General features: G+C 39.4%; 1 protein-coding gene across 1 annotated transcript; it reads right to left on the minus strand.

Moving 5' to 3' along the window:
- Positions 1–10,396: 10,396 nt before the first annotated feature.
- LOC140303089 (potassium voltage-gated channel subfamily A member 2) lies at positions 10,397–17,229 on the minus strand. Its single transcript, XM_072381708.1, has 2 exons — positions 16,807–17,229; positions 10,397–15,963 (listed from the first exon to the last, which is right to left on the minus strand). The coding sequence occupies exon 2, from the start codon at positions 15,824–15,826 to the stop codon at positions 14,330–14,332; it is 1,497 nt and encodes a 498-aa protein (XP_072237809.1). The 5' UTR covers positions 15,827–15,963; positions 16,807–17,229; the 3' UTR covers positions 10,397–14,329.
- Between the last annotated feature and the right edge of the window lie 352 nt (positions 17,230–17,581).

Here is a 17,581-nt window from a genome sequence, read left to right on the forward strand (position 1 = left end):
TTTTACAGGTACCAGCAGGGAACTTGTGCAGCTGTTTTAGTCAAAGTGCATGTATTTATATTAATAGACATCTGACTTCTGCATGGGAGGCATACCAGGGAATAAAAAACCACATAATTTTGTCACTGTATAGTTATTGAGAACAATGCTTGAGAGGACTATCAGATCACATTACATGACATCACAGTATAGTAACTCTAGCACTGAAGAACTTTCCACGGTGCCCATATTCGTATGTGCACAAATATATCTACCAGAAGCTGATATCAAAGAAAATACATCCACTTTGGAAGAGATAACTCGGGACATAACAGATTGGAAGTTTATAGAACTAAAACATATCATCTGTCATTCATGTCAGGCACTCTTTCCTCCAATCAGGGCAAAAGTGGTTTGATCACAGAGATGGTTCCTAACCGGAGCAGCTGAAGAGCAACTGTAGTGCCTGACTGGTCCTGACTGCAGCTGCCTTGCCCCTGCAAGGTTTTAATTTCATGGTGACCTTCAGCAGTGCTGGCAGCTTTCAGGCACGATCTCTAAACCTAACTAGACTATTGTGTGTCACGTCTAGTTCGTGCTACAGAGTGGTGAATCAAGTCAGACACACATACACATGATTTTAAAGAGTGGTTGAAAATAATGCAATGTCATATGCATGAAAGCTGAAGGTGAAACTGAAGTCTTTATGAAATATCATGTTGAAATAGACAAATCTTCAAATAACCCCCTCAAAGGGCTTATGGGATGGCCTTATCAACGGCAACATTTGAATCTCTTTGAAACATTGTGGGGCAATTGGAAACAGTGTCTGACTATGCAAAAATGAAAGAAAATTAACTAAATGAATATAAAATTAGATAGAATCATGTAAAATAGGATAAAAAATTTAATTAAATAAAACCCCTCAATATCTTGCAGTGCAAGGAATTTTGCAGCAGAGTGAAAATAGTAAAAAAAAAAAAAATCTGTTGTTAGACAACTGCAAAAGAGCTATAATAAGTTGTTCCTGCTGAAGGGGCAACACAAGCCAACAGTTTTGCATCTGCAGCTATTTATACTGAATATATGAAGAAATAAGCCATTTCCTCCCTGAGGTGTTGTTCAAGAATGCCACCCTACTGAACAGTCTCTGCCTCAAAGAGGTTTTCTGTAAAAACCTAATGAAAAACTCAACTATGTCTTTATTTCCATACGTCTTTTTTTTTTCTCATGGCTGTATGTAAAATGATCTTTCTTCCTCCACCAGTGAGGTAAGAGTAGGTAAAACAGGTGGAACACACTTTTCCAGCACACCTGGCTTTACATCATTGGTAAATTTGAGATGGAAAAACAATGTTTTCTGACCTCTGTACACACCCATTTCTTTCTTGGGCTGTTATTGACAAAGCTGCCTGTGCTCATTCAGAGGAGTTTGATTCCACTAAGGAGATTATGTAACACAGAAGATCAGCCGCGAGAATCACTCTTGCGGATAAATACTATGGACTAAATGATACAGACTTAATTGAAATGCCTGGATTGTTTCCAGTCACATTAATCAGAAGGCTAATCTTGGCTGACATGGCAGGAGGTGGTGAGCATTCCCAACAAACCAATCAGAGTGCAGTGACGATGTTCGACACCACAATTATCAGTGGTTTAAACTTACTGATTAAATAACACTTTCTTTTATACATCTGTTATACCTTGGATGTATTTTTTCTGCCAATCCAGCACAAAAGCAATCCTTCAGCATCAAATGACGAATGCCAAAAAATTACTAACACATAATAGATTCCTTCAAAGAAGAGTTGTTATCCAGCCTACAACCATATAGGGAGTTTGAACACAACACACCACCAACTGTTTCGACATCGACATTACTCACCGTTGAACTTGGAGGTTCCAGAGCTGCAGGAGCTCAGAGCTCATTCAAAACCTCCTGAGTTACACTGAGTCTCCTCCGTGTGTTTCCATATGGTCTGTTGATGTGTACAAAACATTAAAATGATGATAAATGAGCATAGCTGACTTCTGTATTGAATTTTGAATAAAATCAGACTCGGCTGAATAGTGAAACACAACACTTAAACAAGGATTATGGCATTGTAATCCTACTACTGCAATAAAACCAACAATAATAGGAAAGAAAATAATAATAGGAAAGGAAAAAAATAGGAGTAATAACTGTAGTCTATTCTGTTTCACTGTTTTACTACATCAGTATTAATCACTTAATGTTAACTTTAACCATTGAGTTTACCTCATTATCCAGCGGTGACAGAAGCTTGTCTGAACTCACTCACGCATCCTCTTGGATTAAGTAACTGATCAGCGAAGTCTTAAGGAAGAGTTGTAAATCTCTCTAAAATGGGATGTTTTGGCCAGAGGCAGGCCAGTTACAGTTACACACGCCATACGCAGGACAGATGGCTTCCAAAAAAACAAGGTTCCAGTTGTTTAGGTCAGGTCTGGGTGGCCACGCAAACATACAAATCCTCATGATGCAGCTTATTCTCATTGGCTCACTTGTGTGGTTTTGATAAAGAGTGCTGTTGTGGTCTGAAATGTTCTTGCTGTGATGTAGCAACAAAGTTACAGTCACACAAGGACAGTAAATGACAGTAGAACTCCTTGCACTTGTCAAGTAAAAGTCATCTGTCCTCTGTCAGAGTAATGAACCAGAAAGTGAACCTGCGTTTGTGCAGCACAAGGCTCATTTTTCTCATTGCTCGTCAAGTCCTGAGCCTGTCCGTCTAAATGCCAGGTGCTCTTGCTTGGCACTCTATCATATTTCACACTTGTGCCCAGGATTCACTGGTCGAGTGCCAGCTCCTTTCTATTTGGTCACCTCTTTGTCCTTTTTATTGTCCATTTAGCGTTTGCTGAAAGTCAGTGGGGCCTGAGTGATTGACAGAATGCAGAACAGGTGTTAAGTGTTTTTTCAAACAGGATTTTTTTTCATTTTAGCTCAGCCAAACTTCACTTGGGTGTAGTAGTTGGGAATGTTTTCAGTCAAGCTGACATTTTGGTTTGAGTGATGTTAATGTTTGACATTACAAATTTGTTTAGATTTTTCAACAAATGCTAAATGAGTTACTTTACATTCTGACCTCAGCAAGTCAAAGTTTAACATCAATAAATGTATCAATTCATGGCAGAATATCTGGTTCAGAGTTTCAAATGAGCCTTTAAATCTTCAGTTTACCAGGTCAAACTTTTTACTCTCCAGTTTAGGGTTAAATGTAAAACTAAAAAAAACATCCCATTGGCATCAACTATATATTATGGTTGTAGGAAATTTACTGTTAAGATAAAGTTTTCAGTTCTCCCAACTACCTGTCCACTGCCTGCTTTCTCCATCCACTCCACTCCATGACACTATACCTTTTAAATGCTGTTTTCCAGCCCTTTGATGGACTGGCGACACATCTAGGGTGTACACTGCCTCTCAACAGCTGGAATAGACTCCAGCCCCTCCGTGACCCTGAATTGGATTAAGCGGATATAAAAAAAATGGATGGATGTTGTTTTCCAGCACCCCAAAAATCTTTTTTTTTTTTTGTAATTTTCTGAAGGTTTTTTTATGCTTTGTTTCCATCCAGCTGTCAAAACTGAAAATGCACATAAGAACAACTGGTTGGAGGCAACTATTTGGAGCACATCTGCAGGAAGGAGTTAGGGTTTAGTTTGAGACATGTTTTGTCCAGCGGCTTCACAGTGCTGCTGTCAAATCTTTTAGTTTTTAAAAAAGTATCATTGCTACTCCACTCTTATTCAAAGGCTACACTATTTCTAAAGATAGTTTGAGTTCAATTACAAGAACAATCCAGCAGTATCTGATGTCCAATATTAAAATATGAACTAAATCATTACTCTATCCCTGTGTGTTAATAAAGATAATTTACATCTGGCATCATTCAGCATGCATCTCCTACATAATACAAACCCTGTCGTCCCAGAGACCATTATAAGCCCTATCACCGGAGAGCAGCTCTAAACCCACACAATACCCATCATGCAGTTCTCTGCTACTAATACACTCTCCTGGAACAGCATTTCTTGTTGGCTTATAAAATATTTCTGCACCAAACCCTTGGGTTGAATCCTCATGTGGTCTCTGGTTGCTTTGTTCAGCTCCTTGGCGTTGGTATGTGCAGGAATTAGATACGTCGGTGTGTGCGTCTCAGAGGTGCTGAAAAGTCCTGGTTGCTGCCATGTTGCTGAGGACAGGCAGACAGGTACTCAACTCTAAGCACCGGATATCTGCTTATCCAGTAGAACGTTGTTGGTCTTTGTTGCAGTGATGTAGTCTTACGGGTTTATTCGTCAGGAGAATAGCTATGAAGCTGCTTCTAACAAACTAGCATAAGAATCAAATGGTAGTTATTTGATGAGTAGAATTATTCTCATTGTATCGGCAGGTCCATGAGCTCCTGTATAAAGAGCTGAACATGCACACCTTAGTTTGAAATAATATTTCACCTCATGTGATATGGTTGCTGAACGATAAAAAAAGAACATAATTCCTTCCATTGTATTAAGCCCTTGTTTACTGAAGTGTGCTTTCTCCAGAATCATTCACTTTGATCTTACATGAATAATAAATTAGACTAAGCTTCTTAACCGCCTCATTTCTAGCACCTGACATGAAAGGTCCACCCAGGAACCCCATTATGTCAGCAGGCAACCAGCTCCAGTTCACATGATGAAGTAGACATTTATGATCAGGTAAGACAGATAATACTTAACTTAATCACAGTTAAACAGTAACTACAACAACTGCTTTTCATTCACTACAAAATTATGTAAAATGTGCAATACTGTTAGAAAGAATAACAAAACTGTAGTAATCAGTATATTTCAGCTCATAAAAATACTTCAATATACGCAGTCTTTTTTAGCACATATTGCTTTACTGCTTTAAATGGCATAAAACCTACACCTATTTGAAGATCAAATATCCTTTTTTTCATTTCAACCCAATCAGACTTTAGAATTTGTTTAAACAGTCTTCTAAAACCTGAGGGGTTTCTGGAAAACTTCCAACTGTCCAATAAAACTTTATTTATTAGCGGCTCAGGAAACTAAAAAAATAAAAAGCATCTGAGAGGTTAAATCTTCAGCTTTGTCTTGTAAATGACAGGCTTTGCCCTCACGTTTATCTGTTTTTTTTTGTTTTTTTTTAAATGATAAAAGCTAATGTTGATGTGCATCACTCTGGATGTAAACTCTTCCCTTTTAAATTAATCAATCAAAGATTTATATTTATGGAATGATTTTATTTGCCTTCTTCTGATTTTATTTAGCTGTAAAGCACTTCGAATTACCTTGTGTACGAATTGTGCTCTACAAATAAACTTGCCTTGCCTTGCCTAAAAGGTAAAATGACACAAATGTTGCTCCAGGTCATAATGGGTTCAATGAAGTGGGACTGTTCGTAGTTTTTAGGTCTCCATATCTTTTGTTGGACATGATAACATGATATAGAATAAAAGGTAAGAAATAAGTAGTGAAAGAATTATATGCACTACTTAATTTGCATGTCTTCCTGAAATGTAAAATAAACATTCCTGAAATGTACAGGAGGCAATAATAGGCCTAATAAAAAAGGCCAAATAAAAATACCAGCACAACCAAGAAGACAGTCTGTACGAATGGTAATGTAATGTACCTTTAAAGAGGTTACTTACCAAAACAAACTACACAAAACAGGAGAGAATCATGCTAACATAGTGTGTTAACTCAGAGGGATCGTATGCAAGGGGAAAATTCAGTTTTCAAGAGAATAGATGTCCTGGATACGTAAAACTGATGCAGGAAAGAAACAGACTGGTGGCAAACAAAATCACCAAAATGAAAGAAATTACTGTTTGAGCTCAAAGCCACGGCAGGTTGCCCTCTTAAACCCACACTGTATTTAATTACACACACATAAACGTGCACTCAAGCAGGCTTCTGTCCTCGCCATGTATTTGGTCAACAGAGCACGAGCAGCGTAGTCCATGCAGTGATGACGCCTCTTTGTTCCATGCACGAGGCCATCTTCTCATCAAGAGATCATTGCATACATGATGAATAAGCTCAGTGAATGCAGTGCAACACATTCAACCTCATAAGGAACCGCTTTCCTTCTGCTGCTCAGCTAATTTTCTGTTTGGTACTTCAATTGGAACACTTATTAATCACATCTGAATGACCTGATTTCAATGAGATAATGTTTTCAGCAAATAATTCCTGTCCTCATCATGCTCCATATCTGGAGTGATACGAGAAGTGAACCAAGAGTTTTTAGATGGGAACACAAAATCACTGCAAAGGTATTTTTTATTAAAAAAACTAATTTTCCAGTAGCTGTGAAATAGCTGTAGTTTTAAGATGGTCAAAGGAAGGGAGAAAACAGCTGCAGTGAAGTGCAGACACTCCAGTTCCGGCTCCCGCTATGTGCAAAGTCACAGAGTTGAATGTGGTATGTAAAAAGGGAGACGAGGCCTTGGGACTAAAATGTTGTTGAAATATTAACTCACACAGGATATTTAAAGCTTTGACATTTTTTCACTTGTTGGCATGTTGGAGATGGTCTCCACACAAAGTGCATGAAGCTAACAACAAGATTTTTTTCCCATTGGAGTGAAGAAGAAGGTCAACAGTTTTGACAGTTTTGTTGAGTTTGTTAATCATTTGATATAATATAGATTTTCATACTCATTGTGAACACTGACCAGTATAAGTAGAATTGAATGCTGCTTCTTTTCATTTTATTTATCTAGTCAACCTTTATTTAACTTCTGATTTAATATATATTTTCCTATGGTGTCCTTGCCAATATAGGCAGCAGCCCACAATCCCGCAAAATAATACATACAAATAGATCACCTCAGAAAATTTAATCAACATGTTATTGCAGGCTGAATGGGGGCAGAATAGTCAATCACAGCATTTACAACCAGACATATCTGCTTCTAGTAGACTTGGAATTAGCTTAAATGTATTTAATGACACCAGCTGCTAAAACTTTTCATAAACATTCACTGAATTGTGTCTATTAATGAAATCTTTAATATCAAAGTGCTGTTTTTTAGGTTCTTGCCCAGGATCCGATTCAAATTATATGGTTATTGACACATTTTCAACAAATTCAACATTATTAAAGTAATAACTGTTGGCATTATTAAAGAGTATCACTGATGAGTAGATTACCTATTTGTCATCAACAAGAGTAAGTTATGAGTTGCCAGGCTGTGAAGAATTCAGAATTTAGACATTCTTTTGATAAATGGAAAAAGTAATCAGTATTTTATATAATTGCTTGTGGGTTTCACACTTTCTAATATCTTTTCACAGGTATCATGTTGAGTTAAATACACTTCTTTTCTTTCTTGTAGAAATATTGTAACAAATAATGAAGATGGGTTCACCTTACCTTAGCTGCATAAGTTAAGTTAAGGTTAAGGCATAGAAATATTGTCCATCCGAGGTCAAAAGTATAAATAGATAAACATCCACCTGCACCTCTAAACATTGCTTATATCAAGTTTATATCTATTCAAGTTAAAAAAAACTGGATGAGAATCTGATAATAAAAGTGAGCATTAACATGATGTGCTGAACATAATTCTCACCTTTCTCTCTGGTAGGAAGTGCCAAAATGTCAAATGATGTTCCTAAAATGCTGTTTTATGGATTTTTGTCACAGTCGAGGTATGTACGTCTTTTCTGAGGGTAAGAGGTTGGCATATCAGTGATATATCAGGAGGATAAAAACAAACTAAGAGACATTGGCAATTCAAAATGTGTTGACATTACTAACATATAGAATATTAGTGAATTAACAATTGTAAATAACTATTGAAAAGCCAGCTTACGAGCAGTTGTGAAACCACGCTGCAGTCCACATGAACCATCTGCAGCATTCATCTCATTGGGAGTCTGACATGGGTTTTCTATCCTTTCATTCATAAATTCTGCGTCTCTCCACACTAACCCTCTTACCTTAAGGCACAAACAATTTAGGGCACCTAAAAACGAGCCTGCTTCATTTGGCCACCATATTTTATTACCGAAAATGATCTACTTTCAGCATAAAATGTTAAAGTTTTCATCTTTCCGTGAATATCTCATGTAAAAAAGCTGGTCTGACACTTCATATCGAAGCTTAAGAAGCACTGCTGTCTGACAGTCCCGCTAACTCCCATTGTTCATTCAGACCACCTTGTTATTATGTAAAAGATTTTCTCCACTTTTTAGACACATTACTTCATGTCTCTTGGGTTACAAACTCCAGAGCATCTGTCCATCGGCTTCTCCGTGCACTTTAACAGGTTCACCATTCTATTCATGGTTGGCCGACCTTAACCTGACCTATTTCTCAATCCCAGGGGGCTGAAGGAGGGTGTGTGTGCTAATGTATCAGTGTATGAGTGTACTGATTCTCTATATGACTGTGGATGGAGCAGAGGTGGGCATATGTTCTACTGTGTCTGAAAACTCTGTTCTTACTTATTTCACCATGAAAAGAGGCAGAATTATGGATGAGTGAAGAATCTGCATATCTATGCAGAGGAAAGGAAGGTAACTTGATGGTCTAACTGAAGTACTGTATAATACTGAGGTCATTTTTGGTGTTACACTTAAATTCCATCACATTTATGAGGGTATTGTTCTTTTTCTTCCATTGCATTTGCCATCTGACAACTGTAGTTCAATTATAATAAAAAAGTAATTAATTTTAATATATATTTTTTTATTTTTAAAGAAGTTATCAATTCTTCCCCACCTTTCTCTGATTAGCTTTATAGACTAGAAGTCTCGGCTGTTGGTTTTAGCCTCTCATCTCATTTCATATGCCAATGAGCTCTTGGCAGATTTGTTTTATCTTTTTTAGAATTGTTTTAGTCATCTCATGAGGATTAAAAAACTCTTAAGTTTAAGATAAAACTCTTAACCTGCAAGCTTTTTTGACTGGTCTCACAGAATCTAACACGCTAACAGTGCAGTTCCATCAGTGATACCTCTAGAGGGCAGTGAGTTTTTCCCCTTCATTTCCCCACCTCACTCGACAATAAGGTAAAACTAAACATCCTGAAGAAATTTAATTTTAACTTTAAATCAAACACGTACACCCAGAGACAGTCATACTGTATCAAAGATGGAAACTTAACTTCCTCACTGTAGTGTTAAACCTTCACTGATACCACGGCATGAATTAATAAAGTACAGCTGAACACCTTCTAATGGTGGGGTGTGGTCTGATGCCAGGGCAGCCCTGTTGGATTAGCCCCAAGTCCCACAGCGCTCCTCTCCTAATTACAAGATGGAAAGCACAGTGCAGCCTGTATGACTACTCAGCCATTCTCCTGTGGGCATACTACTATCCCTGACAAACAGCACACACACACTCTCACTCCTCCCTAACAATAACAACAACAGTGCTCTGCACACTGGCAGCCACCTGCAGCAGGATTGCGTCCTTGGTTGGGCGGCTTGATTCCATCTGCCTCTCTGTGTTTGCCCTGGTTTCAGCAAAGTGTGCTGCAGAGTGCTGCACTGCATCGCTGGATCAAAGCAAGACTAATGACTACAGCAGAGCTGGAACTACAGCATCAAGGCCCTGAGTGCTCCCACTCCCAATGCAGCGCTGTACTTAAACCACAAGCTGACTAGAGATGGCAGAAGACAAGACGGCAGCAAACTTGAACAACTGTTCCAGGTGTAAATGAGAAGACAGGGCTTATTCAAACAAAATCTAACAGGATAGTCTAAAAGTATCGCGTGGTCTCCGAAGTATGAGCCTTGGCATTTATATATTTGTCTGTAATACACTTAATCAAGCAGCAGTTTTTAGGGATCTGAGAGAAACAATCACTAGATAAAATAAAATTAAACTGTTTTTCCCCCAAAAGAAGCACAGCCCAAAAGAAGAATTGAATGTCTGTCTGAATTTATTGTTATTGTCAGTATTACAGAACCATAGAAAGTCCTTCAAGAATCTTTCCTCCGTAAGCATCTCTTTTCCACCTTTCTTCCTGTCTCTTCTTCTGCTTACACTGTTCTTCCTCCTCCTCCTATCTCTTTCTCCAACAAAAAGGCTATTAATAGGATACCCTGCTCCCTCTTTTAAAACTGCAGGCAGCATATACATGCACTTAAACAAAGGCAGAAGCTGAAGATACCAGGAGGCGTTTGAAAATGTCCTCTACACTGCCTGTGGCTACAAAGACGCTGGCTGTTCTAAGAATAACAACAAACAGGTTTTTGATGGATTTGTGGCATTTTGTATTAGCGCAGATGCTCTTTGGCTAAAATTAGCCCCTCAGATAATTTGCAATACCTTGGGAACATTGTGATGTGAAGGAACAAAGAAAACATAAAACATAAAAAAGTGCAGAAAAGACACACAATAAACACACTGAACACATTTTCAGTTGGATCATTATTGGCTTCATTATTGATATAACTTTTTCATGGTTATGATCACTTGGAAGGATTATAGTTCTTTTTTTTATTCATGTTTTTCTTGTCCATAGATTGTCCCTTTTGTTGTAAAGTGCAGATAATACTATGTTTTTAATCCAGACTTCACATACAGTATATAGTACATATTTTTGCTCCATCATCCATTGGTTGTTATTTACATTATTCGTCCTAATTTCATTTCACAGAAAGAAAGTCCATTATTTATGGTACCAGCGTTGATGGATTTTTTTCAGGCCTCTATGATATAGAGGGACAGGGATGAGGTGAACAACTGTACATGTTGTTTCAGTGGATGCCACACTATCAGGCTCTGGGGTCAAATGAAAAGAAAGGACACTGGTTCTCAAACACACACAAGCATACAGTTTGCATATTGATCATCTTATTTCCCATGTGTATGAGTTATATATAGGAGCGTTGTGGCAAAGAGCTGACATGGCAGTTCAAAGAAACCCGAAGCTCAGAAAGCTCATATTCACATTCAGCTAACGTGAGAGTTTGACTCACTGCAGCAGGATGATGCAGGGTGTTTCACTTGCTTCAGGGTTTATTTTGAATGTTCTGCCAGCTCTTTGGATCAGCTCTGAACTGATGGCCAATAAAACATTTTTTTAAAAAGTACTTAAACCTCCTTTACCCCCAAAACACTACCAGTTTATAATCAATCTCTGCATAGATTTCTCAGTGTATTCATTGCTGGGCGCCCTTCTCATGGAGAGAATTTGCCACACAACATAATTGTCTTTGATTTGAGTGAATAAAAATATTGTGTAGATTAAATCTGCAGGAATACAGATGAGGATGATTTTACTTGTATTTGTGCTTTAAGCAGATTTTTTTTTTCATTGTTAAACTACAATGTTGTGAACTCCAATATATGATGCTACAGTGAATTTGGCTGAGGTACAGTAATGTGCCCAATGTCAAATAGAATAGATAAATGTTAAGACGCTAACATTCATCATACATTTCTGTCCGCAGAAATGGAATGAAGATGATCATTTATGGTGCATTTCCATGCATAGACAAATATTTTTGGTCAAACTGTGATTTTTTTCCCTTACATTTACAGATATGCAAATAACTGTTGCATAAATGCAGCTGTTAACCAGGTTATGACACTGACATTCAGTGGCTTTCGGCTCTCTGTCACACAGACACACAATTCGCTGTGCATCAACACACACAGACCAGTACCCATGATTGATAGGATCTTGGATGACTGTGGAGGTCCATAAAAAGTCAATTTTTTAAATAACATGTATGTATAACACGCAGACTCCTCCATCAAAGAATTATGCATGTATTGCTAACCAACTCCTTCATCTCATCCTACCTCAAGTTATATTTAATCCACCGGCAAGCAACTCTCAGAAAAGCAGATCATTCAAGAAAAGAAAAAGTCTACAAACCCTCGAATTTGGACAGAGACGACTACAGAAGCCTCATGTCAGGCAGTTGGACGAGGCATCCTGAGCGCATATCGGCAGCGACGGCGTTAAAACATTTTGCTACTGCAGGTTGAGACTGTAGTGAGCAGAATAAAACCCTAAGAACAAAGAAGTTAATCCTGCTATGACAGAACTATTCGAGACAGTCTTTGCTACAGACCCTCTCCTAATCAATCACCTTTCTAATTACATAAGACATCTGTGAGAAGATGCAGAAAGGCAACAGACACAGGAGTGAAGTCAGAGGACCCCTAGGTTAGACAATATCTGCTACACTACTGCTAATTATCGCTTCCCATATTGATGTTTCTGCCTTTGACTGTTACTTTGGCAGTGTTGAGCAGACGGGAGAAACTCTTATTCGGACACGATGCTAGAATCAGATGTTAATTCAAGTTTGATGCTAACTTTTGAAGACAGATTGAACTTCTGGAATAGGAGACTTTTCAAAGGACATTTGGACTCAGTTTATATTCTGTACAATCTCATGGCAATAAAAGATTTTGGATAAAAGATTAAGGTTAAGAATGACAGCTTTTAACACCCTGCCTTTTAACAGCTACTTCAGAAAGGGCAGTTTTGAATTAAGCGAAGCAAACTTCAAAGTTTAAATACAAGATACAAGAAACATTTTTGAGATGGCTAGTGAGTATGTGTCTTTGGCACTCTGAACATATTCCGAAATAGAAGAACAGCAGTGCTCAGAACTATTATTATTACTATCAAAAATAAAATCATGGCAATGATCTGCACATTGTGGAAAGGTTCTTGCTTTCTCTTAAACATTGCTATCGTAGATTTTTTTAATTCTCAGTTAAATCTATAAGTGAACTGTTTATGTATACATATATTGCTTCATATATAAGAAATAAATGGCTGTAAATCTATTGTAATGGTTTTGTTTCTTTTTTTTATTACTTTGAGGCTTCTTCTTAGAGCTTTTATGCATGCTAGGAATGTTTTTGAGGTCATGCAACACTAGTAGAGTAGCGTAAACCTAGATAAAAGGCAGTTCGGGGAAGCGTTTTTATTTTATTTTTATACATGACTCCTTAAACGTTGCTATTTTGATCATGAGGACTTGATGTGACAAACCTGTGAAAAATACACCACTGCAAGTCTATCACATCTGCAGTGGGATTAATGTCCAATACTGGAGTGTGAGTTTATGCTCAAAATCGCAGCTCAGTTTACAGCAACCTGGTAAAAGTTAAACAGTAATGACTTCTACATGGAATGTTAACATTAATACCCATCCTTTAGGTGTAGGAACCAATCTTATTGATTTTTCTGTAGTAAATTCTCAAACATACAGCTTTAGGTTGTTGTAACAGCTACCGGCAGGCGTCCTTTTAAGTGTAATTTTTACAGAAGGCAGTGTACAGACAAATATACAGTGGCGAGGTGAGGCGAGTGGCAGTTGAGAAACAAGTGGGACTTCTCATTCAGATAAAAATGTCATGCAGTATTCTACTGACTAGGTTTACTACTGACAGCACCTAACTACCTAACGGCGGCTATCGGTTAGGTCACAGTTAAGATACCTACCTATATGAATAAGTACTGCGTGAAATTGTGAAAAACAAAAAACATTCAAGTTGTCTCAAAGCTCCGCCGTAAGACCAGTTTGGGTGAATGGAGGTGGGAAAGCTTGCATTTCAATACATATTGTACATGTAAGACCAAAGCAGTGAAAATTCAAGGCCATTCTCAGTCATTCATCAGATACTGATGTCTACAGGGATAAAAGGTGTCAAACCACAAGCTTAGTGCTGATGGCTGTCATTCATCCTTGAAATAATGTGGTGTACTTAACCACCGACCTCGTCACAAGTCACCCACAGGCGATCTCAGCACTGGAGTGGGCTTACTTTATGCTCACACATCCTTTTATCTCTAAATGGTGAAGCATAAGACAGTTTTGTTTCATTGGCTCCAAGAAGCAGCAGATGTAGCACATGACATGCTCTTCAGAAAGCGCATGGCAGAGCAAAGTGCCTTGGGAAATGAGGGACGAAGGGACAGGGGTCTAAAGCGGTAGTTGTCACTTTTGTTTTCTCTTTTTGAAAGCATTTTTTTTCTGTGTTTTCTCCTTCTTTTTTCTTTTTGTGCACTACTGTTAGCTACAGTTGTGAGCAGAAAACCTTTAAGTATTATCATTATCTTTTTTTTTTCTAGCAGCTACACAGATAAAGCCAACTCCATTTTTTCAGGAGTTTTAAGAGTAAGCTGTGAGGAAGAAGACGAGATGAGCGCAGAGGGAGGGAATGGTATTTGCAATATTTTCTGGTCAATCACCATAAACATTCTGAATTATATTGCCTTAATTTTCCAGCACACGAGGTGGGAGGGTGTACATCTGTCCCATCCAGTTGCTCAGTTTCACATTTCCCACTGTGACAGGGGAGGAAAATACCAGACAACTAAACGTCTGTGAGCATTTTGGTGATGTTTACATAGTTTGTGTTGGCCAGCGTGCAGTTGGCTGTCTTAAGGTTCTCCTCCTGAAAGTCTTCATTGCTGTTGTTCACAGCCTCCTGGATCTCCATGTAGTCCGATTTACTGATGGTGGAGCCGCTCCGGCTCTTCTTTAACTCCTCAGCTGAATCAGCTTTGGGGACGTTGACCTGCAGATACTGAGCCTGCTCTTCACCTTCAGTCTCACGGTGATAGAAGTAGTTAAAGTTGGACACAATAACAGGCACTGGCAAGGCAATGGTCAGCACACCTGCGATGGCACAGAGGGAGCCCACAATCTTGCCACCAATTGTGGTTGGGACCATATCACCATAGCCGACTGTTGTCATGGACACCACAGCCCACCAGAACGCATCTGGGATGCTCTCAAACTGGGACTCAGGCTCATCTGCCTCAGCAAAGTACACAGCGCTGGAGAAAAGGATAACCCCTATGAAGAGGAAGAAAATAAGGAGGCCGAGTTCTCTCATGCTGGCTTTCAGGGTCTGACCTAAAATTTGAAGCCCCTTAGAGTGACGTGAGAGCTTGAAAATTCTGAAGACACGTACTAAGCGAATGACCCTGAGAATGGCTAAAGACATGGCTTGTTGACCCGCCTGACCATCCTCTGGCCTGTCTGCCAGCTCTGTGCCAAGAGTGATGAAGTAAGGGATGATGGCAACAATATCAATAATGTTCATTATATTACCAAAAAAGCCTGCTTTGCTTGGGCAGGCAAAGAAGCGCACTAGAAACTCGAAGGAGAACCATATAATGCAAAGAGTCTCCAGGATGAAGAAGGGGTCGGTGAAATAGGTGGATGTGTAGCTAATGATTGTGGTGTTGGTCTCAGGTGAGAAGACTTTCGCATGGGACTTGTGCATTTCGTCCTCATCATTGCGGAAAATGGGGAGTGTCTCTAAGCAGAAGCTGACAATAGATATCAGGATGACCATGACTGAGATGATGGCAATAATCCTTGCAGGACCTGAGCTCTCTGGATACTCAAACAGTAGCCACACCTGTCTCTGAAACTCGTTGTCAGGAAGAGGACGCTCCTCCTCCTTGATGAAACCTTCATCTTCTCGAAATATCTCAATGGCCTCGTCACCCAGCTCGTAAAAGCGAATCTCCTCTGAGAAAATATCAAGGGTGACGTTAACCGGCCTTCTCAACCGGCCTCCTGATTGATAATAATACAATATGGCGTCAAAGCTGGGTCTATTTCTGTCGAAAAAGTACTCGTTCCTCAGTGGGTCAAAGTAGCGCATCCTCTTTTTTGGGTCCCCCAGCAGAGTCTCAGGGAACTGGGAGAGGGTTTTGAGTTGTGTTTCAAAGCGCAGCCCTGAGATGTTAATGACCACCCTCTCACAACACTCATGGTCGGCCTCGGGGTCGTAGTCCTGCGGATGCCCCGGGTGTGCGGCTGCCTCGTCAGAGGGGTCGCCTGTGGCAACAGTCATTCTGCAGGGGGAGGAGGGCTGCACTTTTCAGTGATTCTGGGTCCTGCAGCCTGGAGAACTGCAGGTGGGGGTCAGGAAAGGGAGGGGGCTTAACACCATAAAGACCTGACGGCCACAGGATGTCACCTAGGATCTGACTGTGTGTAGAACAGACACAGAAAACAGAGCAAGGTCAGATAAACCTGAGAAGTGATTCAGCACTCAATACTTCTTCTGCTTAGCTCAGCAATGACAGGAACTTGCTTTTAACTGAAGATCAAGTAACAAATTGAAGAAAAAATGACTCCCTTAAAAAAGTCAGAAGAAGTAAATTAACTGGAAACTTGAGGCTGACGCTAGATGATATGCAAAACAACAATCTGCCTTGCATATAAATGATCTAAATGCAGGTAAAGTGAGGGGCTAACAGATCAATAACACATACATAAGATCGTAAATTAGGGCAATGATCTGCTGCAATATTTGCTGAAATTAATGGATTTTAAGTGAAGCTCTGCATGAGTATGGCAATGCAGCAGACACTAAACTCACACAGGCAGCATCCTGTCTAAGATATCTGCAGTCTAAACACAAAAATATGACTTTCAGGATTTACTGTTCTATCTAAAAAGAAAATTAAACAAAATGCAGAACAGGCACATTTAAACTGATTTCTGTTTAGTTTTGATGGAACATTTTAGTCTTGAAATGGTGCCTGTTACTGAAATATTCAAAAACATCTATAAATAATTTACCCATAGAAGGAAATAGGTTCCAAGAGAAAAACTGCATCTCTGTCTGCATCATCTTCACACACAAAATATTGCATCCGTTTTGCAAATGAATATCCTTATGAAAGAAATATATAACTGCAGGTCTACTCATCATGCATAGCTGAGGTGCAAATCCATACATCAACTACAAGATGCCGGGATTCATCGCATTCATATCTAAACGGAATTGAGAAGACAGAGAAAGCTGCTTTATCTTAATGTACATACCTACAGACATCCTTTTCATTTCTGGGTAAGAGTTAATGCCCCCGCTGGTTTCCAGAAGGTGAATAACCAGCTACGGCAATCAGGTCTTCAGAGCAGGTAAAAAAAAAAAAAAAAAGAATGGATTTCCAATTTGGGACAGTCGATGATATTCACCTCATGTTGTCTGCAACATCCTTGCCGTGTACACCGCGTACAGTATGTGCGGGTGTGTCCTCGCTTTCCCCTCCCCGATTCCTCTCCTCCGGGTAGGCTGTCTTGGGATGGCGATTGGCAAAAAAAGGGAGGAGGGAACCGATCAAGGGGGTGCTGGTGCTTCCCTTAATAACCAAAGGTGCTGGGATCAGCAGAATGATCTTCTTCCACTGTTCATCTCCACGCCAGGTTGACTGTGTGACGAGCCGATGGCTGCAGAGAGCCGCAAAGGTGAATAATCCCGTTAAAATGCCCAGAGAGGCAACATCTGCAAAAGGAGGAAAGAAAAAGGCGCGGCGAGGAAGAAGAGGACAGCTTAACATTTTAATCTTATTACCAATATTTAACAATTAGATGCGTCTTGTGAAGCACCAGCGATTCCCCTTTTCATTTCAGTGTGAGAATAAAAATGCTTCTCAGAAAACTTATCCATGCGTCACCCAGCGGATTTACATTTTTATGTTTTTCTTTAGGAATGGCTCACATACATCACTATTTCCTGAAGACTCCAAGTGTGAGCTGTAGACATGCTCAAGCAGAGCCAAGTGCATCCCAACGTTTAGTGCACAGAGACACAACTGGG

This window comes from Leuresthes tenuis, unplaced genomic scaffold (genome assembly GCF_036924035.1).
Source record: "Leuresthes tenuis unplaced genomic scaffold, fLeuTen1.0.hap1 SCAF_3, whole genome shotgun sequence".
NCBI lineage: Eukaryota > Metazoa > Chordata > Actinopteri > Atheriniformes > Atherinopsidae > Leuresthes > Leuresthes tenuis.

What these genes read in the sequence shown, in the direction of transcription:
- LOC140303089 (XM_072381708.1), bottom strand. Translation starts at nt 15,826, where the DNA reads ATGACTGTTGCCACAGGCGACCCCTCTGACGAGGCAGCCGCACACCCG.